The sequence below is a fragment of the Ursus americanus genome, chromosome 2 (assembly GCF_024610735.1).
Source record: "Ursus americanus isolate L20-20 chromosome 2, mUrsAme1.1.p, whole genome shotgun sequence".
NCBI lineage: Eukaryota > Metazoa > Chordata > Mammalia > Carnivora > Ursidae > Ursus > Ursus americanus.
This window is the reverse complement of record NC_142128.1, coordinates 105,509,680-105,536,575: the sequence shown is the minus strand read 5'-3', so window position 1 is coordinate 105,536,575 and position 26,896 is coordinate 105,509,680. Positions and strand designations below refer to the sequence as shown.

At 40.6% G+C, this 26,896-nt stretch overlaps 1 protein-coding gene across 1 annotated transcript in view; it reads left to right on the top strand.

Annotated features, from left to right (window-relative positions):
• The window catches only part of WDR64 (WD repeat domain 64), a 114,460-nt gene extending 89,595 nt beyond the window's left edge, over positions 1–24,865 (top strand). The window contains exons 19-28 of the mRNA XM_045795938.2: positions 783–819; positions 1,585–1,724; positions 3,207–3,312; positions 9,242–9,300; positions 11,263–11,372; positions 14,302–14,490; positions 16,245–16,350; positions 19,065–19,145; positions 19,955–20,068; positions 24,289–24,865. Of these exons, the coding sequence (XP_045651894.1) occupies positions 783–819; positions 1,585–1,724; positions 3,207–3,312; positions 9,242–9,300; positions 11,263–11,372; positions 14,302–14,490; positions 16,245–16,350; positions 19,065–19,145; positions 19,955–20,068; positions 24,289–24,372 (1,026 nt within the window). The 3' untranslated portion in view covers positions 24,373–24,865. The remainder of the gene's footprint in view (positions 1–782; positions 820–1,584; positions 1,725–3,206; positions 3,313–9,241; positions 9,301–11,262; positions 11,373–14,301; positions 14,491–16,244; positions 16,351–19,064; positions 19,146–19,954; positions 20,069–24,288) is intronic.
• The last annotated feature ends 2,031 nt before the right edge of the window (positions 24,866–26,896 follow it).

Here is a 26,896-nt window from a genome sequence, read left to right as displayed (position 1 = left end):
TTTTTACTGCAAAACTTGTTTTAGAACCACTAGTTTGGTGAAAAGAATAAACTTACAAGGATGTAAGAGTCAGACAGACATACACTTCAATCCAAGTGCTTCTTTTATTTTCTGATTAGCTGTAGAGACATCACCTAATGTCTGAGTTTCTGTTTATCAGTAAAAAGGGAACAGCAGAGCCTAACTCGCATGGCTGCTAGGGGGATGGGAGACCACGTACACTAAGAACGTGGCACGCACCACACATGTGATTGCTCTCATTGTTAGGTCCTCCCTGAGCCGCGAGAATGCTGTTACAGACACCCAATTTGTGAGCATGACTCCCGCTGCAATACATTTTTCAGATGGATTAATTCAAAAATAACTTTAAAACTAATGCTTAGAAATATAAATTTAACAGAGAACAAACGGGCTTGCCAGAAGGGAGGGGTGGAGATGGCAAAATGGGTGAAGGGGAGTAGGAGGCTTCCAGTTGTACAGTGAATAAGCCATAGGAAGAAAAGATACAGCATACAGAATATAGTCAAATGGTAATGGAACGGCGTTGTATGGGAACAGATGGTAGCTACACTTGTGAGCGAAACATAAGGTAAAGACTTGCCTGGTTGCCATGTTGGACACCTAAAACTAAAGTAACAATGTAACACTGTGTGTCAACTGTACTGCAATTTTTAAAAATTTAAAAAAAAAATGTAAGTTCACCTGAAGAATCTATTCACCCAGTATATCTCATTTCCTTACAATTTCATAGAAATACTTTCTCTTTTTCTCCCCTAATTCAGGGAAGCAAACAGAGCATACATGACAGTGACATTAAAGGTCAGTATGAAATCACCTCTCTTCTTTCTAACAATTCCTTTGCAGTAGTGAGTTTAGGTTATAGAGTACTCTTAATGAATGTACAGAATATTCTCTTTTTTAAAATAGATCTTATTTATTTATTTTAGAGAGAGAGAGCATGAGTTGGGGGAGGAGCAGAGGGAAAGGGACTAGCAGAATCCACGCTGAGCCCAGGGCCCGGTGCAGGGCTTGATTCCAGGACCCTGAGATCATGACCTGAGTCAAAGTCAAGAATTGGACGCTTAACCTACTGAGCCACCCAGGCGCCCCTACAGTATATTCTTTTTGTGCCTAAATGTTGAGGTGGTATGAGATTCTGTAGTCTAAGAGGCAGAATTTCCATTTGTAAATACTAATTCTAGATTTTTAAAAACCCAGTGCAATACTGAGGTTTCTAGTCTTCAGCCCATTTTCCTAAAACTTATACTAGATTCATAAGCCATTTTGGATGTGTAAGACTTATGCTGGACGTACATCGGCTTTTAGCTGTTATAGACAGGGCAGAGGCTTTTGTAATAGGATCAAAAATAAACTTTTCAGGCTTTTCCAGTGATCCAGCATTCTATTTGCTAATGTTTTTTTGTTCTCTGACCTGAGTGAAGTTTGCTGGGGTTGAAAAACTTGTTCTAGGGGAAAGAATGCGTTGGTTTGCTATTTTCCTACCTGTCTTCTCTTTTATGTTCTATAAAATTTGGAATTCCAAGTATTGCAAACACCCACGGTAGCTCATCAGCTTTTCTGTAGGTGAGCAGACCGATGTCACAGCAGGAGACCAACAGCCAGTGGACAACAAACATCCTGGAGGCACCAATGTGATTGATACTCAGCCGCCTGTCATTGTCACTGCTCATGAGGATGGACACCTTCGCTTTTGGACTCTGGAGGTGATGGGGCCCATTGTTTACCTGGAGCAGCAGAGAATGAGAATGATAAGAAGTAGTACTGAGTGAATCCTAGCCTTCTAAGTGTCCAGAGAGCATGCAATTCTAGTATTTTCCAACCTTCTAGCCAAATTGCTGATTTTGCAGCCTGCCCCCTGAAAGCGCTCCTCAGACTTTACAGTAGGCCACTTTGTAATTCAAGAGGTCAAAACTGCGAAGTTAACTATTTCAAATCTTTCTTTTCTTTTCTTCCCTTTTAAGTTTTAATTTATCTTTACACCCAACGTGGGGCTCGAACTTATAACCCCAAGATCAAGAGTCACATGCTCTACATACTGAGCCAGTCAGGCTACCCTAATCTCATGTAATATGATTACATGCCACTAAATATTTCATTGGATATGTAAATAATATTGGAGGATATTAAAGATGTATTATAGTAAAAGAACATAAGAACACTCGAATGCGGAGTATCTATAAATTTTTAGTTATCCAAGCTATTGGAAGAAGTTATTACATTGTATTGTGTGTCCTTAAATATTTTACAAAGAAAACATAACTTTTATTTACCAGAAAGTTTTAAATGTCTTGGAGCAGAGGGTGGTGGAGTTTAAAATGGGAAAACAGACATGATGGAAGGAAGGTCTTGAGTAGACTTGGTGATGATGAAATCGTTTGAGAGACAAGTAGGAAACCCAGGAAAGAGCAGCCACTTTGTATGACAGACGGTGAGACCCAACATCACGGAACAGCACAGCTCTCTGCTGGACAAGGCTTCCAAGTCTATCAGCAGCTCATAGCTTATCAGCAGGAAGCTCTTGATTTGAAAATACAAACTATTAACAACTTCCCTGAGAGTATCGAGGTATCGGAGCAATGCCAAAATAGAACAGCGAAATAGAAGAAAGATTAGATCCAAGTAAATAAATCTCAGGAAACGAGTAGCAGATGCAAATTCTTTCTTCCGAAGCATGGATGTTTACTCTCTAAATGAGATGGTGCCTTTGGAAGTCCTTCCTGGTTCTGACTTATCGTAGGCACTGAGAAACAATCTGCGGAATTTGAATCTCTCACAATCTCTTTATCTTGCACCAATGTTCAACAATAGCTACATCTGAAAAGGCAAATGCACTAACATTACTGTTTGAAACAAGTGAAGTACACTGCAAGACCGAAAGGAGAATACGTACCTGGAAAAGACGTGTGAGGAAGTGATGGAAACGGTCTTAGCAAGTGTAAGAACAACCCCAAGCACAGCGGTGGTCTGTACTAATCAGAGCCTGTTGCTCTTAATTAATGGTTGTTACATCTTTGCGAATATTTCATTTCAAGGAAATAAGTCCCTACAAATAGTTTCAGTTTGTTTCTATGACAAAGAAGAGAATCATATTCCAGTAGTAGAGAGAATTTTTAGATGGATTATTTATAGAGAAATTCAACTCCAATATGGATGTTTTATAGAATTTATTGTCATGCTTTATTCAGGGAAAACTGCTGAAAAATATGCTGCCTTTCACAAAACATTCTGCCATTTCTCTGACGTCGCTGTATACGGATTCATGCACCAGGATCCTTCTGACCGGGAATATGGGTGAGTCCCTCTCAGGAGTCAGTCACATGCAGCTCCACCGGCACGTCACATAGGTGGAGACAGGACAACACATGACATGTACTGAGACAGGAGACTAAGGAGGATGCCTAAGCATGCGAGAGTGTTATGAATAGCTTGCTGCGTAACTAGAACAATGGATGACTGTCACGAGCGCCTCGTCCATTCCCTGCTCTGTACTTAAAGCAAAGCATTCTATTTTTTTCCGTCTTTAAATGGGGTACAGGACCGCCTATTCCCTCACCTTACATGTCGGGAAGAGTGTAAAGTTTTCATTTTTAATCTTGAAAAAGTTATGTTATGTAAATCATTATTAAAGGGAGTGATGACATTAATTAGAAAGGAAAGGGGTTATTGGTTCTCAATAGGGTACTTTTATATTGATAACTCATATAGTTGGTCTTAATCCTTTCATGTAACACAATTCTCTCTTTTTTAAAAATATTTTATTTATTTATTTATTTATTTATTTATTTATTTATTTATTTATTTATTGAGTCTGAGAGCAGGGGGAGGGGCGGAGGGAGAGGGAAAGAAAGAGAGAAAATCTTAAGCAGGCTCCACGCTCAGCACAGAGCCCAACATGGGGGGCTCGATCTCACAACCCTGAGATCTTGACCTGAGCAGAAACCAAGACCCGGACGCTTAACCAACTAAGCCACCCAGGCACCCCAACAATTCCCTTTTCTAATGCTTTATTTTCTTTCTTTAATCTTTTGAATAAATCCTGAATTTGCTTTCTTTTCATCTCTCCCAACTTGGAAAGATTACGTGTGTGTGCCTGCATATTTTAATTTTACCAGCATTTACTTGTAAGTTTTTCCAAAAACCAAACCAAACCAAACCAAAAACCCTAGCCAGTTTGTTAGAATTTAGACTGAAACAGCGTCTTTTCAGTTAAACAGAGGTTTGGCCTGCTTTCCCTTTCCCTTTGTTCCTCGCCCGCTCCTTCACTTACCGTTTGCTAACGTAATCTTGAGATTTGCATCCAGATACAACTGTTACAATAATATTTGAATTTTATGTCCTCTCTTTAAAGAACACTGTTCTCATTTCAAAACTAATTTTACGAAAGTCACAACAACAAACCAGTTTGTGGCACCAATTATTTCAGTCCCCTGGAAATTACAGAAAATAATTTTTTTTATTCATATTCAGTATAATCAGTAGCTTCACAACATTTGTTTAACGTTATCTTTATTTTATCTGGTTTTATCGCTCACCACCCGTCCTATTATACCAATATCTGTATTCTTGACCTCTTTTGTATCTCCATCTCCATAGTTTCTATCATCGTTTCTGTTTACAGCCAACTAGAAGGAAAATCTAATGTCAAGCAAATTGTATTCCTTTTTAAAAATGTTTGCCTGCATATTTTTGCACTAACTTTACCTACTATAGGGTAAGTTTTTTCTAGCAAAATACATAGAACTACAATTTGAAATTATCTACAGAACGCTCCGACCCGCCTCTATCGGTGTTACCAGTAGGGAGTACGTCCCTCTCGTGTAACCTTCTGTGTCTTGAGATTCGTGCTGTTGGTTGTGGTCTAGAAAACTAGACTGGGCTGGGTTTTGGATTGGGGCCATTCTAAAAGGCTTGTACGGTATCTCCTTGTAGTTTTAACTTGCATATCTCCAATGATATACAATGTGGAGTATCTTTTCATATACTTTTTTTGCCATCTGTGTATTTTCTTGGTGAGGGATCTGTGTAGATCTTTTGCCTATTTTTAAATAAGGTTGTTTATCTTCTTATTGTTGACTTTTAAGATTTCTTGGTATATTTGGGATAAGAGTCCTTTATCAGATATGCCTTTCACAAATATTTTCCCCCCATCTGTGGCTTGTCTTTCTGTTCTCTTGACAGTGTCTTTTGCAGAGCAGAACTTTTCAATTTTTTAAACATTTATTTATTTAAGAGAGAGAGAAAGAGCATGGGGTGGTAGGAGGGGGGTCAAAGAGAAAGAGAGAGATTCTCCAGCAGACTCCCCACTGAGCGAGGAGACTGATTCGGGGTGTGATCCCAGGACCTGAGATCATGATCTGAGCCAAAATCAAGAGTTGGACGCTTAACCGATAGAACCACCCAAGTGGCCCTGGAAGTTTTCAGTTTTAATGAAGTTCAGCTGATCAGTGGTTTTGTTCATGGATTGTGACTTTGGTGTTCTATCTAAATAGTCATTGCCAACCTAAGGACATTTAGATTTTCTTCTACTTTTATAGTTATACATGTTACCCTTAGAGTTGTTTTGAGCTGGTTTGTTTATCTTTGTGTGTGTGTGTGGGGGGGAAAGCTGTAAGGTTTGTATCTAAATTGAGACTTTTTATCATGAACTGGTGTTGAATTTTTGTCAGCTGCTTTTTCTGTATCTATTGATGTGATCATGTGATTTTTCCTCTGTAGCCTGTTGATGTGATGGATCACATTAGTTGATTTTTAAGTGTTGGCCATGGCATATAATTCTTTTTTTAGAGAGAGCGAGTGCAAAAAGGGGTGGGGGAGAAGGGGCAGAGGGAGAGAGAGAATCTCAAGCAGGCTCCATGCTCAGTGTGAAGCCCAACTCAGAGCTCGACCCCAGGATCTCGACCTGAGCTGAAATCAACAGTCAGTCGCTTAACTAACTGAGCCACCCAGGTGCCCCTATGGTGTATAATTCTTTTAATAACTTTTGGGTTCAATTTGCTAATATTTTATTGGGGGCTTTACATCTATGTTTGTAAGAGCTATTGGTTCATAGTTTTCTTATAATATCTATGTCTGGTTTTGGTATTAGGGGGTGCTGGCCTCCCTGAATAAGTTAAGAAGTATTTCCTTTCACTTCTATATTCTGGAAGATTTTGTAGAGAATTGGTAAGATTTCTTCCTTAAACATGTGCTGTATTCACCATTAAACAGTGGTTTCTGCTTGGGAAGATTATTGATTACTTTAATTTCTTTAATAATATAGGTCTATTCAGATTGTCTGTTTCTTCTTGTGTGAGTTTTGGCAGATTGTGTCTTTCAAGCAATTGGTCCATTTCATTTGGGTTATTAAATTTGTGGGCATAGAATTCATAGCATTCCTTTATTATCCTCTAAATTCCCCTGAGATTTTTTTTCTTAGCCTGGCTGGAAGTTTATCACTTTTATTGACCTTTTTAAAGAACCTGCTTTTGGGGGCACCTGGGTGGCTCAGTCAGTTAAGCATCTCCCTTCGGCTCAGGTCATGATCCCAGGGTCCTGCCCCTCCCCCTGCTTGTGCTCTCTCGCACGTTCTCTCTCTCTCTCTCTCTCTGTCAAATAAATAAATAAAATATTGGGGGAAAAAACAGCTTTTGGTTTCATTGATTTTCTCTATTGGGTTCCTATTTTCAGTTTCATTGATTTCTGCTCTGATTTTTTATTATTTCTCTCCTTCTGCTTACTTTGGATTAATTTGCTCTTTTTCACCTAGTCCTCAGGTGGAAGCTTAGATTATAGATCTTTCTTTTTTTCTAACATGTGCATATAAATTGCCCTGTAAGCACTGCTTCTGCTGCTTCCCTCAAATTCTGATGTCATATTTTCATTTTTATTTAGTTCAAAATATTTAAAGATTTCTCTTGAGATTTTTTTTCTATGATCTATTATTTAGAAGTGTGTTGTTTCATCGCTGCTTATTCTGGGATTTTCCACCTGTCTTTTTCTTATTGATTTCCAATTTATTCTGTTGTAGTCTGAGGGCATTCACTGTATGATTTCTATTATTTCAGATTTGTTAAGGTGTCATTTATGGTCCAGAATGTGGTCCGTCTTGGTGAGTGTTCCATGAGACCTTGAGATTAATATGTGCTGGAAGCAGCAGTCTACAGATATCAATTACATCTAGTTGACTGATGGTGTTTTTTAGTTCAGCTATGTCCTTACTGATTTTCTGCTTGCTGGATCTGTCCATTTCTCATGTCCATTTCTCATAGAAGGGTGCTAAAGTTTCCAACTATAAAAGTGCATTATCGATTTCTCCTTGCAGTTCTGCTGGTTTTCACCCCACATATCTTGACACTGTGATGTTAGGCATGTGCATGTTAAGGATTGTGGTCTTCTTGGAGAATTTATCGTTATGTAATGCCCCAATCATCCCTGATAATTTCTCTTACTCCGAAGTCTCCTCTGTTTGAAACACAGCTGCTCTTGCTTTCTGTTGATTAGCATTGACATGGTGAACCTTTCTGTCCCTTTACTTTTAATCTCTGTGTCCTTACATATGAAGTGCAGTTCTTGTGGGCAACATATAATTGGGTATAGTTTTTTAATCCATTCTAATGATCTCAGTCTAAGTGGTTTACTTGAACTATTGACATCTAAAGTGATTATCGATATAGTTGAATTAATATCTATCATATTTCTTACTATCTTCTATTTGTTTCCCTTTTTTTTCTTGGTTTTGTCTTTCACTCTCTTTCTGCCTTTTCTGATTTTAAGTGAACATTTTATATCATTTCACTTTCTCTTAGCATATCTTTTCTTAGCATATCAATTATACATCTTTTTAAATTGTTTTGAGTGGTTTCCCTAGAGTTTGAAATACATATTTACAACTAATTCGTGTTCACTTTCAAACAACACTACACCACCTCACTGGCAGTACAAGTACCTTATAATAACAAAGTATTCCTAATTTCTCCCTCCCGTCCCTTGTGTCATAGCTGTTATTCATTTCATGTATCTATAAGTTACAATCGTCAAATATATTGTTGTTACTGCTTTAAATAACTGCTGTTGGTTTTTACTTTATCTTCACTTATTCCTTCTATTATGCTCTTCTTCTCTTTGTATAAATCTGAATTTCTTGCCTATATAATTTTCCTTCTCTTTGAAGAACCTCTTTTAGGGATGCCTGGGTGGCTCAGTCAGTTAAACTTCTGCCTTCAGCCCAGGTCATGATCCCAGGGTCCTGGGATCGAGCCCCATACTGGGCTTCTTGCTCAGAGGGGAGCCTGCTTCTCCCTCTGCCTGCTGTTCCCCCTGCTCATGCTCTCTCTCTCTTTCTGACAAGTAAATAAAATCTTTTAAAAAAGAACTTCTTTTAGTATTTCTTTTTTTTTTTAAGATTTTATTTATTTCTTTGAGAGAGAGAGCGTGCACATGCAGAAGGAGAGGAAGAAGCAGGCTCTCCACTGAACAGGGAGCCTGATGTGAGGCTCAATCCCAGGACCCCGGGATCACGACCTGAGCCGAAGACAGAGGCTTAATCGACGGAGCCACCCAGGTGTCCCAAAAACTTCTTTTAATATTTCTTGCAAGGCAGGTCTACTAGCAACAAATTCTCTCGAGTTCTGTTTATCTGGGAAAGTCTGTATTTCTCCTTCATTTTTAAAGGACAACTTTACGAGGTACAGAATTCTACGTTGATGATTTTTCTCTCAACACTTAAATATTTCATTCCACTGTCTTCTTGCTTGCATGATTTCTGAGAAGTTAAGTGTAATTCTTATATTGTTCCTTTATAAATAAGGTGTCTTTTCCTTCTGGTTTCTTTCAAGATTTTTTTTCTTTCTGCGGTTTGAATATGCCTATATGTAGTCCTTGTTGCTTTTTTAAATCTAGTTTTGCAACGATTGTTTGGATTGTAGAATGATCATCTGTGTAATGGTTTGGACTCCATTTGGGAGTGGAGTGTGCATCTCTGTTTCATCTACCTGGACATCTAGAAGAACTTTGAGTATCCATAGCAACAGTAAGTCATAATGAGGTTGCCATGTATACTCAACAAAACAGAATTCCTCCATATAAAAATTGATATAAGTTTTTTCTTTCATTTCTGGTTTTGCAGTTTCCATCTTATTTACTGTTATAAATGCCTAAGTCAAATTAATTTGTCAGTCTGGGTTATATCTGCTTAGATAACATGATGTCTAACTAAAAATTCCAATGCTTACATTTTATACAGAAGGACACGTTATCCTTTGCAGTATTAGTTCCTTCCTGGACCCACCTCATGAAGAAAAGGTAAGAACTTTAGTTTTAGTTTAATTCATGAACCAGCACATACTAATTGACCATTTCTTTGTGCAAGATACCACAAAAGGTAGAACAAGACAACACTCCCTACTCTTGAGTCATATATAAGACTACTGAATCTTAAGAGTACTCTTATCTTGATGGGCACTGAGAAATGTATAGAATTGTTGAATCATTAAATTGCACACCTAAAACTAATATAACATCGTATGTTAATTATCCTTGAAATAAAAAAAGAAACAAGAAACAAGCTACATGCCAAATAACAATGGTTTACTGGTGAAAAGAGAGGATGAATGAGTGAGTGAGTGAGCCAGCCATGGGCCACTTTATATCGTCTTCATGTTTTCACTTATTAGAGAGAATCTATTGTAGAAACCCAGAGCTTAAAAGAGTTCACACATCATCAGCTCCTCCATAGTCAGTATGTACAGCTTATATATCTTCACAGAAGGAGATTCCATAACTTTCCCTTACAAGTCTAATCTGGTGTGCAGCCAGTATAAATAAGTCACGGGGACGAGAAGTACAGCATGGGGAACATAGTCAACAGCACTGTTACCACTTTGTACGGAGATGGATGGTAGCCGTGTTGATTGGGCGAGCACTGTGTACCATATAGAACTGTCCAGGCAGTAGGCTGTAGGCTGTACACGTGCGAGTAACGTGACACTGTACGTCAACTGTCCTTCAATTAAAAAGAAAGAAACTCTTCCTCACGTCTAGTCTAAATCCTCCTTGTAATTCAAACATGTTTTATGCTCTTTTTAGTGTTAATGCAATGTAAATGTCACCAATCTTATTCATAACCATTTAAATATGCATTTTTGTGCATATGACACTCAAGGTGTTTATCTGTTTACTGACTCATGAAGTAAAATGTGTTTCTTACTATAGATATGCCACATAGTAGAGAAACACTTGCCTTGGAGAATCCCATCCCAAGGCAGAGAAAGAACCCTTGGATGACAAGATATTCTTGACTAGCTGTGAGACAATAAGAAGTGGGAGAACACAGATTTTGCCCTGATTTTCTAAGAACAACTTGAGGGAATGTAGTCAGAAGGCCAAGAAATTAGGAGGAATTGTGTCTGACCTTTAGAGTCTAAATGAATATAGACTCCTAGGAGAACTCCCAATCTCCCAGAATTCTAGCCACACCAATGCCCTAGGTAGATGGCCCGGGAAGAAGTCGTCTTGATCTGGGTTCATCAGAGATAGAGAGGGAACATGCTTGAAGGGGACGTTGCTACAGAGCCAGCTGCCCAGCTGACACCTCTAGTTCACACAGCTCAGGCCTGTTTAAGGGCTCCACACCTGAGAGTAAGACACATTGTGAAGGAATATACCAATCAAGCCTCCTGATGTCTCTGAAAGAGAATGAGCTAGGCCCATCCCTTCTGTCCACTCCTTATCATATATAACCTGCTACCATCACTGCTACCACCAAAAAAAAAAAAAAAAGAAAGAAAGAAAAAAGAAAAAGAAAAAGAACCAAATAGCCAGGGCTATCTCTGGATAAAATTTGAAAATGGGAAAGTTTTGCCAGCCTCCCCTTTCAAAGGTCTTCACCTTTCATCTCTGCTTCCTCCTGCTCCTGATTCCACTCTGCCTTGGCCTCCTACAGCCCTTCTCCTAAGGCTTTTCCTTCATCAAGTCATCTTGTGACCCTCAACTAAGTGAATTTTTAATCCTCACTTAAAGGAGAAATTGCTGAAGACATAAGCTCTTTCCTCTCCCAGGGGTATGTGCACATTAGCAAACACCTAAACACGGTGTCTGGGTCCCTGAGCAAAGACGAGCTCCCAGGGAGAGGGGCTGCCTCTTGCACAGATGCCCACCCCATTCACTCGTAAGCTTGGCTCGTTGATGGCTCATGGTTTTGCTCAAGATTGGATTTCGAGCAGCACGTGCTTGCTCCCCTGGAAACACTTTACTGTTGCTCTCTAGAAATTGAAGCAGCTGCTTGCCTGGCGTGCCCATTCTTTGGAAGTTACTCAAGTAATCTATGTAGAGGACAAGCAAATGGTGCTCACGGCCTCCGTCGACGGCTCCGTAAGGTACGGACCTCCGCATTGCGAATTTGGGGTTTCGAGCCTGAGAAGTGAAAATCTTAAGCTAAAGTTTAAGTATATACCCTAAGTAGACTCTTGATCAGATAATTAAAATAAATAAATACATACACAGACAAGAGGTAGCACGCACAAAGGCTTTGAAAAGACGGCCACTGGTCTGGAATTCTTTTCCATGCCCGAGGAGATGAGATGCCTTGCTCCTCTACGTTAGAAGTATAACAAATACTTTACTAAAGTGTTGTGTGTGTGCATGTGTGTGGATTCATTTCAAAGAATTAAGCAAGATGATTATCCAAGAGAGGTAGACCCACCCCTGGTAAGGCCACAGGAGACACGGGATCAAAAGTCACAAAGAAAGTAACAGCGAAGTGCAGCCTAATGCTGAGAAAAGTGAAAGCGAGCTAATGTTTCCATCAACAATGTGATTGATTTTGCAGAGAGCCTGCTTGTTTGTGATGGCCTGGATCATGCTGAGGATGCGTACACAAATGCTGAACACACAGACACACGCACACCCCCACACCCCCCCCACACACGCACACACACACACCCACACACCCACACACAGAGGAAATGTCATGACATTTCTGGAGACAAATTGCTACATATTAAAATGTCTCAAAATCATGGTAATGAATTATCCTCCTGGGTGAATAATTCAGGAGCGATTGGGAGAGGGAAAGAGACTTCAAAGGGTATTGGAAAGTTTAAACATATGAAGGCAAAGAGGAAGGAATATTTTACGTTGTATAGAAGACCCTGTGTGGACCTGAGGCTCATTTGAATCTTTGCCTTGGAAGAAACAGCCACCAAAGGATTTTAAGTGAAGGACTAACATAATCTGATGTACATTTAAAAGAAATAACATGTAGGGAATGGACTTCAGAGCAGCAAGGTGGGAGCAAAGAGAACAGTTGAAGTCTGTGCTGGGCGCAGTGGGCAGGACTAGGGCAGTGGCAACAGGCTGGAGGGAAATCGTCTGGCTCCGGGAACTATCTAGGAGGTAAAATCCAGGAGACAGAAACTTTAACTGAAAGGGGAGGTAAGCCATAGATGCAGGGATACCTCCTGGCCTCTATAACTCAGGGAATGTCGGTGCCATTCGTGAAGAGAGGAGGCACTAAAAGAGGAAAGTATTTTGAGTGTGGAAGGGTGAAGGTCCGCTTTTAGAAATGTTGAGTTAGAGGTGAGTCTGTGGGGGTAAGGTCGCAACTGGGGTCAAATAGAGCTCTTCTTCCGCCAGAAAGGGGATCTATTGTTTTATTCATAGGAAAAATAAAGGACATGACGTTTCGTTATTAGAGATGTTTTTCACGACTCTGTCCCTTGGGTCTCTGTTCCAGCTTCTTTTCAGCTACCTGTGAGCAGAAGTGCTAATTGGGGATGGTAGCATGCTCACACACACACACCCCCCACATGACACATGTGCACACACCTCTGTTGTTATAAACAGTCCCTGCGCAGACTGGTCACCCTCGGCACGGAGGAATTACTTTCATGCTCCCTTCACGGGAAGATGTCCCTAGGTGCGCAGTCCAGGAAAAGCAGCTCTAGGAATAGCTACCTCAGAGACAGCTCTCTTTCTGACCAGGCCTGTCCTTTTGTGAGCACTAGCTAACACAGGAGGCAACTTTAACACACGAAATGTTCCTTGTCAAAAAGATGCTGAGTTTGTAATAGGAAGAACTGTAATAAAGGCTTAGCTCTTGGACAGAGGACAGAAGGGGTGAAGATCCCTCTCTGCGGCCCAGGAAGTCAGGCTGAGAGGTGGGATCCGTTGTCTGGGAGAATCCCACCTGCAGCAGGAAATGCCACACAGCAAAGCAGAGCAGAAGCTGCTTCCGTCCTGGCCGAGAACACAGTGGGTTTAGAGTTGTCCTGACGGTCGTCCTTACCCTCTAACTTCCATGCTGGAAGGGCTGGTCCATTTCACTTTGGGAAAGGCTCTGGCAAGGCCACAGCGTTGATGCAGTGTTGGGGAATTCACATATGTAAGGGATAGAGAGTGTTTATGTTACATTCTTAGGATGCTGTCAGGTGTGGGGAGTGCTGGCTGGATACCTCTGCTCTGCCTTTTCGTCAATGTCTGCCCCCTTGACCTGGGAAACCACTAGGACTTCGTGGAATTAACTCTTAGCTCATTTAGCTGGTCCTCTTCATGGGTCAGGATGACTGCTTCCACCATTTGCTACTCTGAGGTTGAAATCAAGACATAAAAAAAAGATCTTCCACATTCTTGTATCTGTCCTTGAGACCTAGGGCACATACTCCTGCTAACGACATTCTGTAGTACTTTAAAGCAAGTGGGCTACTTAGAGGGATCTCATGCACTGAACCGATGGAGAAATAGTGCACACAGAGAAAGAGCCACTTCTTCTGCCATCTTATTTCGGAATGCAGCCATAAAAAATGGTTGTAGATGTTTCCATCTACAAAAAAATCGTAGAGGTGTTTTCATAATAGTAGGACTTACGGACGGAGGTAATAGGAAAAGCATCCATAGGAAACCCCCTCCCACAAGTTCTACTGGTGCCGATACGGAGGTAGACAGCTGAGCTGCAGCCCGTTCAAAGGCCTAACTCCGCTAAGACACTGTCTGCCAACGTGGGTTCTGATCACCTTGAATGCGCAGGGTTATTCTGGGAAATATCTGTTCCTTGTTTTCTGGCTTTAATGAGTGGGAATCATAAGGACAGATTCAAGTTCACACTTCCCAAAGTTGTTGTGGATTCAAATCCTAGCTGATAAAAATGCTTATGCTCTGCTTAGTTTCATGTATCTAATAGGAAGAGTCCTAGAATCAAGCTTCAGATCCGTAATGGCCCAGGGACAATCCATATAAATGATCTAATGAAGAGAATAACTTCCACTGAATTCCAGTCACTTTCTTCTCCCTGTCTTCGTCTCTCCTCAGGCTTTGGCATGCCTTCAGTGGTCAGTACTGTGGATATTTTGGACAACGAAGGATGCTTGAAATATCACAAACAAGTGATTTCATTTTGCCATGTGATGTTAATGAATATCCTGTAGAAATAAAAGAAGAAAACAAGTTCACAGAGAAGCAGCGAAAATATGAATATCCCCTGGTATTTGACCGGCAGAAGTAAGACCATTGGTTTGGTTTTATTTGTTTGTTTGTTTGTTTCGGTTTGTTTGGTTTTTTTAGATGAGCAGACAAGAATTAAACTCTTATGATGCTGTGACTCTGTGCTAGACGTGGAGAATTCAAAGGTGAACAGTCCAGGGCTTTTCAATAATGTCACAGTCCAGTGGAGGGGAAATATGTAAACAAAGAGCTACAATTCAGTATAATAGTACTTCTAAGAAAATTTAATTCTTGAGATAATCACACAGAAGTAAATGGGATGTAACCAAGAGGCAATTTTGATCTTTGTTTAGTTGAATCCTATTTAAGTAAAGCACTAAATAATGAAACACTATGATACATCATCAAGTTTTTCAAGACTTGGGAGTCCAGTGAGCAAGTAAGGAAGACGTGGTAGGAAACAGAACAAGAAAAGTTTATAGAGGCTAGATCACAATGGTTGTTATGGGCCAACATAAGGATTTTAATCTTTACAGAAATCATATTTGCAGAATATGCAAGAGAAAAAACAGGTCAGAAGAAAAGGACAGTGAGTTTGGTTTGGGACAGGTTTAAGCCTAGATGCTTGTGAGACATCCAAGTGGAGATGCATCTTGAGCATTGAGATAGGCCCGTCTGGAGGCTGAAAAGAAAACCACAAGCAAGTATGATGGCAGTCAAGGCAGGAGAGGGTTGTTAAGTAAAGGGTAACGACGACACATTCGCAGAGAGGACACATTCGCAGAACGCTCCAGTGAAGTCACATAGGAGCTAGAAGAGTAAACATTGAATTTGGCATTGTTTCAGCTGATGACCCAGGAGGGGGTAATTTCAATGAAAATCACAGGGTGGTGCTTGAGAAATAAATAGGAAACATGAGGTGACAATAGTATAGGTTACTTTGTAAGGAAGCCAGATAGCTCTAAGGTTGAATAAGAGTTTGATACATGGGTTTGCTTGTGTCTCAGGGACACTTGAGCATTGCTTAAAGGCTTAGAGGAGGAGGACAGTTCCCCAGGAGGGAGTAGAGTGTTGGCAGAAGGTGTTTTGTGCTTGTGTAATGTTCAGTCCTGGTTTGGATGTGATTGGATCTTTGTCATAATGGAAGAGATCAGGGCTCACTTGAGCTCAACATCAGCAAAATATGGTGGTTAACCTCAGGGGACCGACCTACCTGGACTGGCAACATGGAGCCGACCAGCACTGGGGGAACTGACTGGATGAGCGCAAAGGGGGAAGAATCAGAAGGGACTGTCTAAAATAAAGTCCTTTAGGGAAATCCCAAGTGGGTCAAAGCTGGAGAGACTCAGTGCCATCATCTAGTCCAAAAGCTGGTAGAATAAGTAGGAATTGAACTAAGAGTCATAAGCCACACAGAATTTGGATTAAAACAGAAGCAATTTGAGAAAAATCAACAAGGGTTCCAGGAGACGGCATCCACCTATTTTAGTACTCAAAATAGTATATTCTAATTTGATAATATGCATAACTAACTCTGTGAGTTCCTTGAGGATGAAGACCACGTTTTGTACATCTTTACATACCCAGCTCTTAGCTTAATGCTTTGCGCACAGTAGGCACTCGAAGGGTATTCGAGTGAACAAATAGAGACGGCTGGGAAGTGCAGAGGTAGCATCATTAGGACCTGAGCCGTGGGAGCCAGAGAATCAGGGACCCAGAGAAAGAAGGACGTAACGGATACTTGTTTAGTAGGCAGAGAATAAAAGATGTGGGTATGTGCTGAACAGTTTTCCTTGTATCTTTTTATGCAGATGGAAAAAAATGAGCTCAATGTCTTTGCTTTTCAAACGTACGCCTCCCAAGGCCTTTGAAGTGGATCATGACTTTAAGTTTTTCAAGTCTCTTTCTTCTCCCAAGGTAGCTTAAAACAAATGAACAACAACAACAACCACCCCAAACGAACAAAAGAAAGCACTTTGCTTTTGGTCTCCTGACTTTCGATCTCTCCAGTGTACTAGTTTTCTACTGCTGTTGTTACATGCGACTACCTGCTTGGTGGTTTAAACAATACGAATTAATCATCTCACAGTTCTGTATGTCGAAAGTCTGACCTGGGTCTTGCTGGGCTAAAATTCAGGTGTTGCCCCAGCTCTGTTCCTTTTCTGGAGGCTCCAGGGGAGAATATAAAAGCTTTACTTTGTGGCCCTCCTCCTTCGTCTTCAAAGCCAGAAATGTGGCTTCTCCCTGATGGTTTTCCTGGGGTCACAGCTCTCTGACCCGGTGGGAAATGTCTTCTGCTTTTAAGGATGCCTGTGATTAGACTGGGCCACCTGGATAACACTTCTCAAGGTTCCTGAACTTAATCACATCTGCAAAGTCCCTTTTGCCAAGTGAGGCCATGTAGTCACAGGCTGGGGGTGGGGGAAATAGGGTGTGGACATCTCTGGTTGCCACCGTGTGGCTGTCACAGACTGACACACACCCATGCAGAATTAGAGAAGGGGGTCCTTCGATCCATTCTATGTCTAATATTCCTAAGACTGCATGTGGCACGAGTTGATTTCTTCAAGATCTTCCACACGGTAAACCAAACTGAACCTTTCTAAACGGGTCTCCCGTTCTTAACCTACTGTCGCCCCACCTTCTGCAGTCAGGCTAGTTGTCGTTGCCTGCGAGTTTCTCTCTCCTGCCCCCACAGTTCGCCTGAGCTGCCCTTGCCACATCAATGCCCTTCTCTGTTTGTCAAGTGTATCCTACCTTTGTATTTGACAAAGGATTAGTATCTAGAAGACAAAAGAACTAAAAAATTGACAAGAAAAAAAAGACAGTCCAATGTTAAAAACGGTCAAATACTCAAATAGATACATCACAAAAGGAAAAAAAAAAAGCCTTTGCCAGTAGCACAGGGTGAGATGTTCCACTTCATTAGTAAACGTGGAAATTCATGTCAATAACATTAGGATTTTACACTCAGCAGACTGGCGGATATCAAGGGCCAGTGTGCATTTGGCACGATCAGAACACGAATCTGGTGGTGGAAGTTGTGTAAATTTGTAAAGCACTTTGGAAAACAATTGAATATGAACCAGGGAAGTTGAAAATAGGTATAGCCCACTAGAGCTGTCCCCTGGGGGACTCGTAAACATGGGCTTAGGAAGCAGGTACAGGTGGGCTCAGAGCAGTACCGTCCGTAACAGCAAAACCCTGACAGCAGCCTACATGCTCGTGAACAGTATAATCGGTACGTGATTACGACGTGTTTGTAGGCCAGAACACTGTGGAGCCACGAGCATAAATGGACCAAAATAACACTCACCTGTGTAGATAATAGTTTGACACACACTACTGAGCGAAAAAGTTTTGCTTAAGAATATCTACGTAATTATTTATATAAAAGTCAAAAAAGAGAACTAAATAAAATATTGTTTGGACAGAAATCATATAAGGTAAAACTATATAAATAAAAGCAAGAGAATTAGAAGCACAAAATTCAGGACTGTTGTTACATTTAAGGGCAGATGAAAAGGACTGAGAACCTCAAAGTTGACGGTATTATTTCCATATGTAAAACGGAGCAGTGGGTCCGTGGGTGTCGATTATGTCATTATTGTTTTACAGTGTCAACTTCGTTTTTGCTAAATACTTAATACGTTCCAAATGAAATGATTTCCATAAGCCCTACCTTTCTGTCCAGATGGAGCTCAGCTGCTCCCAGAGGGCAGGGGGACAGGATGTGGAGTGTGACAGAATTAGGGTTAATCTTAGATAAATTATTTTATCTCTTTCCTCATTGGAAAGCCCCTCGAAGTGTTGTTGAGAGGATTAAGTGAGAAAAACGTATACCTGTGACATCACAGATACTCTATAAATGTTAATTCCACACCCAACAAGCCCAGTCTCTCCCGGTTCGTGTCTTACGGCACATTTACTTACCATCTTCCCCAGTGAATCGGATGTTTGTACACTTACCTTCACTTCCCACCCACCACTAAGTCCCAAGCTCCTTATGGCCAAAGACATATGCTTGGCACATAACAGAGACTCAATTTTGTTGAACAGGATTGAAATAGCACAACCTAAAAATAAAGATTGGTATATACTTTTAATATTCTCTTCCAATTTGAAGATAAGAAATAATCTTTTAAAGTAATTTAACTGAAGCATTAAATACATTTCAGGAAATCTTTAGCAAAGTTTTAAAGCTCTTGAGACAATTAAGTGCCCTAAGGATCACCTTCTCCTTTGCACGCCTTTGTCTTCTCAACCGTTGGTAAAATAGCGAAACTTTAATGCTAAAGTTGAGTTAAAACACCTTTTTCTTAGGAATCTCTGATCTTTCCCAGAATCTTGTTTTGCCCATTCCTTTTCTTTCTCAATCGTATTAAATGTATTCATTCACTTCTTTTTGACACACCATTATCAGTAATAACAACACAACTGATACTAAATCTTACGTTTGAGTAGCCCCGTGCTAGGGGTTATTTCATTTGATTCTCATAAATAGTCAAGAGGGGAAGTACTTGCCCAAGGTCGTTCCGCTAATAAACATCAGAGTCAGGATTTGAACACGGGAATTTTGCCGCTGATGGAATGTGCCCTTTGCATTAAACATTCACTCCTGTGTTTTGCAGATTCGAAGACGTGCCTTAGAAGGATTCCTGACGGAAAACAGAGAGGCAGGGATTGTTTTTGGTTCTCTGCCTATATATAGGGTGAGCTGGAGGTTTCTAGCCCTAGGGTGGTTAGAAAACAACAGGGAATCTGACATCTCCTTCCTGACCCTGAGCTACCAAACAAGGTTGAGGAAAATCATGTCACCAAGCCAACTGCGGCTTCTGTGGGCATGCCTGTCCGATCCCCAAGCCCCTAGTTCTGGGTGTCTGTGGCCTTGATCCCTGTCTCTGCCATTCCACATTAAACACCACAGGAAATTATTTCAGACTCCATCCTGGTTCTTCATCACCCACAGGATAAAATCCAAACACTTTCAGCCTGGCCTACAAACCTTTCCTAGTCTAGCCTCTGCCTGAATTGTCTGTCATCATTTTCTACCACTTTCCCCATGTACCTTACACCCCAGCTGTGCTGAATTACTTGCCATTCCTTAGGCACCATTGCTCTTCCCTCTTTTGTCACTTTGACTGTGCTGTCCTCCCGTCCAGAATTTCTTCCTCCTTACTCACCCTTCCTGTCTCCACTCCAGATAATCTGTGAAATTAAAGAACTAATTAAACCAGGTGTAATCAATTGAAGATGAAATATTTCCACTTAATCTGAACTTACTATTTTTTAAAATGTTCTTTCCCCTTCCCGAGAACACATTCATCAAAACAGGAGCGAACATTTAAGCTACAGAGGACGCTAAAGGTGCCGTGTCCAGGAGGGATAGTGGGCATCTGGGAAGGAGGGTGCATTTTAAAGCAGGCGGACCTTTTCGTTCCCTATTCTCTGCCTCTGAATTCACATTACAGAAGCAATTGCCTGAAGTATGTCCTGCTAACTCTTTACTTATGGCTTCTAGGTACCAAGCCCCACCAGCCTAAGATTCCTTCCACTCATCGGTTCAGAAGTACAAAGGGAATCCGTCGAGAGCATTCCAGGGGAAAAGAAGGAAAGTCATGTTCAACACGAAGGAGTGAGTACTCAGAATTCCAGAGTGTACCCCTTTTCTGTCCAGACTGTTAACTATTGCTTTGTCCCCAGAGACATGCCGGGGCTAAAATTATCTTGGTTCATGCTCTTGTCGTGAATATTCCAGGATGCATGCATTTTAGGTTGGTGAGATGGAGATCATGAATTTACTGAATGGAGAGAAGAATCAAATAGGACCACTGAACCTGACAGATGAAACTTTTCCAGAGCTAATTTAAGACTTAGCTTCACTGCCTAGATTTAAAAGCTAGGCAATGTGACATGGCGTCTCTGAGAGCTGTGTCCCTGCGGGATAGAGCCATGATACAGCTAGGCAGTGTGACATGGCGTCTCTGAGGGCTGTGTCCCTGTGGGATAGAGCCATGGTACAGCTAGGCAGTGTGACATGGCGTCTCTGAGGGCTGTGTCCCTGCGGGTTAGAGCCATGGTACAGCTAGGCAATGTGACATGGCGTCTCTGAGGGCTGTGTCCCTGAGGGATAGAGCCATGGTACAGCTAGGCAGTGTGACATGGCGTCTCTGAGGGCTGTGTCCCTGTGGGTTAGAGCCATGATACCAATAAGCTCTGGCTCACCAGCCACGTCTGGATTGTTCACATATTCACAGGAGTAGCATACGATGGTTTAGAATTTACACAGCATTTTTATAAATGATTCTGTTCATTTTCACAACAATTACAAAGGAAAACTTGGGAAAACGTGGAGCCTAACCAGAGGGTAAGTGAGTTGCCAAAGATCTGATGAGGATTAAGTGATAAACTGAGATCAACTCTTACTCTAAATTTTATGCTCATCCTAGGAAACCGTACAGCCTAGAAAATTCAGATGCTGTTACTCTTCCACTGGCTCTAGGAAGCTGGTATGGGCCCAGCTTAACCTGCGGCCATTCATCCCATCCTTAAAATAGATCAAACCTTAAGGGGAGGATCTAACATGTGGCACTTTGTGTAACCCGCATCCCACAAAGTCGGACTAAAAACAGAAAGGACCTGGTGCTTATTGCCTGCGCCTGACAATCACAGTGACCACCCACCAAAACCCACTTTGTTTAATTAAATAAGAAATTCTTTATTTAATTATATAGAAATTATATCGAAAACTTGACCATCATCTGTCCTCATGCACATAACGAGAATATGAATGATTCCCGTTCACCCTCAACTCCACTAAGAATTTTTGGCAAAGGAAGGGTTTACTATAAAATAATGTAATTTATTTTTAATTGTGTTAAGTAATGGATGAAACACAGTGGTATAAATAATCCAAAACTAATAGATAGTCAAATGTGTGTTTTGGGTTTTATAGTTCATACATTTTTTTTGCCTGTATTTGCATTCTTATTTGTTTTGCCTCATCTGATTTTAAATATACTTTACATTCTCTAAATACAAACTAAGTGACAGAAAGAAGATAGCCACGTATGTCTTAAATGCCAGGGGGAGTCAAAAATGGAATTAAAAATTAGTCATGGGTAATGTACATATGAACAATCTACACTTGGATAATCAGAAATTGATTGCACTATGATAAGTTTTATCAAAGATCATGAAGTATAATTATTTGTGCAAACATAAAGGAATTTTTTATATATCTCTTGTTTTAATAGTTGCTTTATTTTCTCTTTATCACTCTGAGAGGTCATGAATCACACAGAAAGGGCAAAGGGAGTAGATATCTTCACTTGCTTACAGAAAAGGGACCACAAAAGCATAATTAAAAATTCTCCTTCTGGCTTAAAGAAGAAAAGAGTTAAGTGGAGTCAGAGATTAAAATGTTTCCAAAATAAAATGAGGTCATTTTCAGAAAGTTGTGCACTTTGCGAAATAACAGTTGTGTAGATTAAACTATCACTGTGTGGATTGTCTGTAATTTTAGGACACAGCCTAAGTGGGAAAATAGTGGATGAAGTCTAGTCAACAAATACCCACTAAATGCCTATTTTCATAAAAAGCACTGCCAGGAACCTGGGCATAAATTTACCTCAGAAAGTTTGGTGTTCAAATTCCAATTTTGTGAAACAAACATGTACAGAATACCTTGAAATAGGCACCAAGAAGCCATTTCATAGATCAAGGACCTCACAGTGTAGAGGAAAGCTCTCTGAGCAAATAGTCCAAAAACAGGTAACTTAATCTCTTTGACGTTATTTTTAAATAATAGAAATGCCGATTCTGACTGTTAATGTCTTTAAGTGGTGTGTAAATCCCTGTAGAATTGAACAAGTTACAAAATATTAACCATAGTCCAGGAACACATACATCAGAGCATAAGTTTATATAGTTGACCCTTGAACAAGACAGCCTTAAACTGCGAGGATCCACGTACATGCAGATTTTCTCAATAACTACAGTACAGTACTTAAGTGTATTTTCTCTTCCTGATGATTTTCCTGTAACATTGTCTTTTCTCTAGCTTGCTTCCTTGTGAGAACGTGGCACAGGTACTAATAGACTCTCTGTGTTGCCGGCGAGGCTTTCTGTCAACAGCAGGCTGTTAGCAGTGAAGTATGGGGGCGTCAGAAGTTATACATGGATTTCCTACTTACGGGGGGCTGCTCAAGGGTCAACTGTAGTTCCTTTTTGGTTTAAATGTGGGAAGAGAGTGGGAGAATATGAGCTTTGTGACATGTTCCGTTTACAACACCGTGGAAGCGTACCCGGTAACAGAAAAATGATTGTGTGAAAGATGGTACACATGATAGCGTACTTGAGGTTTTCAAAGAATAACAGAAAAACTCTCACAATTTTACTTCAGGTGAAAGGGGACATAAACTATAACTGAGTGATATTGCTAGTGAAAATGGCTCACGTTTGTGTTTAAATTAGTGTACCAGGTACAAACCCGAACCTTGCACAGGTACTCTTCCAATCAATCTTCATTACATGGAGGTAGTTACAATTATCATCCCCATTTGATACTCAAGGACACGGAAGCACAGAGGACGAGTAACTTCAGATCCGCAGAGAAGTAATAACAGAGCTGGCATCCAAAACCAGCAGCTTGACTTCGGAGCCTAGACGCGTAAATGCAGTGCCGTGTAATTCAGGGGTGGGTAAGCTGCTGGGCCTCCCCTGGTCACAGTAACTGGGCGACAGTCTGCAAATAACGAACAACGAAGGACTGCCCCTTCCCACCACTCTCCGTCCGTCCCTCACCCTAGTTCATTTTTCTTCACAGCTGCTGTCCCTACCTGACATGACATTCTGGGAAAGCTCGTTCATTTGTAATGATTCTTTCCCACTGGAATGTAAGATCCTCGAAGGCAGGCACACCGACTTATTCTCTGCTGCAATTCAGCGTTTGGAGCAGACTGACACACAGGTCACACACACACACCCCCACACACACACATCTGCTGAATGGGAGAATGAGTGAGACCAAAGGAGAGAGGAGGGTGCAGGAGGAAGTAGAGGAGAACGAGGACAGAAAATTGAAGAAAGAAGCACGAGCGCGGCTTAGGGAATCCCATCGGCTGGAGGGCAGACTGACGTGGGGGCTCTTTCCCACCCTGTGTCTCAGAGGCACAGAGTGCTCAGGTCACCTGGAAGTGATCAAGCCTCAGAGACCTTTAGGTGGTTGGATTTTGACCTAGGGGCTCATTCTGTCTTTTTCTTTACCTTGAACTCCCCGTATTTCCTCTCCCCTTTTTCATCTTTCTTTCTTCTTCCCCATAATAGGCCGTAAAATCAAATCAACGTGTAGTGTAAATATTAGCTGAATATTATGGACAAAATTTCTGAATTTTTAAACTAAAGGAGTTTAACTTTTTATATGTATGTGTTCCAGAAATAACCAATTCAAAACTAATTTTCACTTCTCATTTGTTCAATCGTCGCTTGATTTTATTTTCCTGTCAGTAAATGGATTCTGATGATATTAGCATACAAGATCTCTATGCCTTACAACAACCTAGCAAACTTCTCTAATTTGCTTTGTTTTAACCAAACCTTTGTAGACTGGGCAGTCGAGTCCCAGCGTGGATAACCGCCCAGTCAAGTAGTTAGTCTAAAGCTTCTGCTTTTCCATCACACCTTCTGGAACTCCACAGATTTTTCCTGGAGGCACACAGGATAGTTAAGGAAATAATGATACTTTCTTACAAGGAAGATTAAATTCTCTACAAAAATAGTGGTGCAACGTGACTCTGAAGAACTGTATTTATCATATAACGTCAGTTACTAACTGACGTGCCCTTTATTTCACAGACGTCACGGAGGAGAAGTCTGAAAAGACATTTAGTCCCACAAATAAATCTGGCTTCTTCCTTCTTCCCATCCATCTCCGAGTGAAGAGAAGAAAATCAGGAGTGGCTGCTGTCGCCTGAGTTGCACAGAAAATGGCAAGATCTGAATGATACTCCAGTCTTTAGTTCAGGATGGAAGTGAGGGTCCGCCAGACAGTGTCACCTGTGTCCGTATCCTCGGGCCATCCTATCACTGGAGAAGTTTGCTCGAGAAGCTCAGGGGGCCTCAGCTCTGAACAAGCAAGCCGCAAGCAGCCAGGTGTCCAGTTTCTTTCATACATTGAAATACACTTAACAAATAGGCAATGTTTCTTGCTTACTGCCAGCAAAATGACACATAGGGAAACAAAGAAAATCAATAGCATTAGTAGATCTAAAATAATACGGTTGTATCAGTGATCAGCTTTTTGCCTCCCCGCCCCCTCCCTTGTTCACCTTAATTCATAACCAGAATTATTATCCAAATATATGCAGTAAGAGGCAAATTACTTGCGTCAGGCTATGTGTTTTACAAAGAAAATTATTAAAAAGAAAAGTGTGCCAAGCAAGCCTCTAGCTCTTTGTCTTCTTCATTTAGGAAGAAAATGTTCAGAGTTTCTTAAAGTTAGAAGTTATTTACATTTCATCTAGAAACGACTCCAGGTAAAGTGAATTTGAATGGTTATATGAACTTTCTGGGGTTCATCTTTTATTAATTCTTTTATTAATTGATTTCAGCGATTTGGCTAAATGATTAGTTTTACCAATGGGTATTCACGTATTTTTACTTTTTTTTGTATTTTTGTATTTGTATTTGTATGAAAGCATCTCAATTTGATCAACAATAAATGAGATTTTTTAAAAGATAGATTGATTTGAGAGAGAGTGAAAGAGTAAGCAAGTGAGGGGAGGGGCAGAGGGAGAGAATCTTCAAGCAGACTCCCTGCTGAGCTCCAAAGCATGGGTGGGATTGATCTCAATACCCTGAGATTATGACCTGAGCAAAACTGAAAATCAGCCACTTAACCAACTGAGCCACCAGGCACACCAATAAATGAGATTTTAAATAAGTCAAAGGCATGAGTAAAGTATGAGCATTGAAGCCTGCAGCTTTGCTGACCCAAGCCTCTTCGGGAAATGTTTCAAAGCTCTGAGTAATGAAAGCATTCCCATGTCAAGGGTTATATGCACCCAAATCTCCAGACCACTTGGTAAGAAAAAAATGGTGGTCTCTTAGTGTTTGATTCTGCCTTTCCATACTGAAAGGGTTCTATAATTCTTAAAATCCCAGCAACTTGGGAAAAATAAGGAAATTTTTGTTCACATAAACCTTATTTACACATGCCTTTTTATGTTTATTTCTAGGCAGGTACTAATTTTTGGTGCTTGTAGAAACATGATCATTTCTCCTACTGATTTTCTTTTTCTTTTAACTTTTTTCTTCATATATTTTAATTACATAAGAAACTAAAGTTCCAAAAGAAAATATGTGACCTCCACAAATTGTCACATGTCTACACTATACATACTCAGGAGCTCATTAATCATCCTATTTTAAAGAAGAGAAATATATAAAACATTAAACTGTTAACTTTTAAAAATAGGAAATTGAGGACACCTGGGTGACTCGGTTGAATGTCCAACTCTTGGTTTCAGCTCAGGTCATGATCTTGGAGTCATGAGATCGAGCCCCACCTTGGGCTCCACACTCGATATGGAGTCTGCTTGAGATTCTCTCTCCCTCTTCTTCTGTCCTTCCCACTTGTGCACTCTCTCTCTCTCAAATATATAAATCAATCTTTTAAAAAAATAGGAAATTGAAATATAAAGTATTACTACTTTAATGACAGAACTCCCCAAGACACTGTTGACAACTCATGGGCATTCATTAACAACTTGAGAAATACTACAGTGCCAGGTCTAGCCCCAAATGAAAAATTCAGTCTTATCTGTGTGCTCAATTTTAGGCAATCCAACCTACTCACCACTCCCTGGTGGGCTCTAAACTGTCCCTTATTTTCCTTTTCTCTTGTTCCTGGCCACCAAATATCTCCAATTATCAAAACAGTACCATATTTCAATGCTTAGGTAATTTGACCTCCTCCATAAAAACCTTTCCCTGTGCTTGGTCTCACCATAAATGATATCCCTTTTCTTTGGCTTCCATAGTACCTTTTCTCTTAAACCTCCCTTGTAATGTTAAACACATTCTACTGTGAATTCGTTATTTGGGGTACTTATATGTATCTCCAGATTTTCATGATTTGGTAGAGTTCTGGGTCAGAGAGAGAGATTTGGGAATCATGAGCTTTGGTGCTGAGGAGGCCAGCCAGAGAGAGTGCATAAGATGAAAAGACAAGAGAGCTGAGGACAGAACTGCAAGGAGTATCAGTATTAAGAGGCAAAGAAAGACTTGTTTAGAAAAGAAATGTCAGAGGGAAATCAGAAGAGAATTGAACACACAGAAGCCAAGACTTTCAAGGAAGAAGTTATCAGTGTGTGAAATTTGGCACGACTTCAAGGAAAATGATAAGAAGCCCTTTGTGTTAGCTCATGATGTTGTTACTCAACTTCCTTGTGGCTCTGAGAAT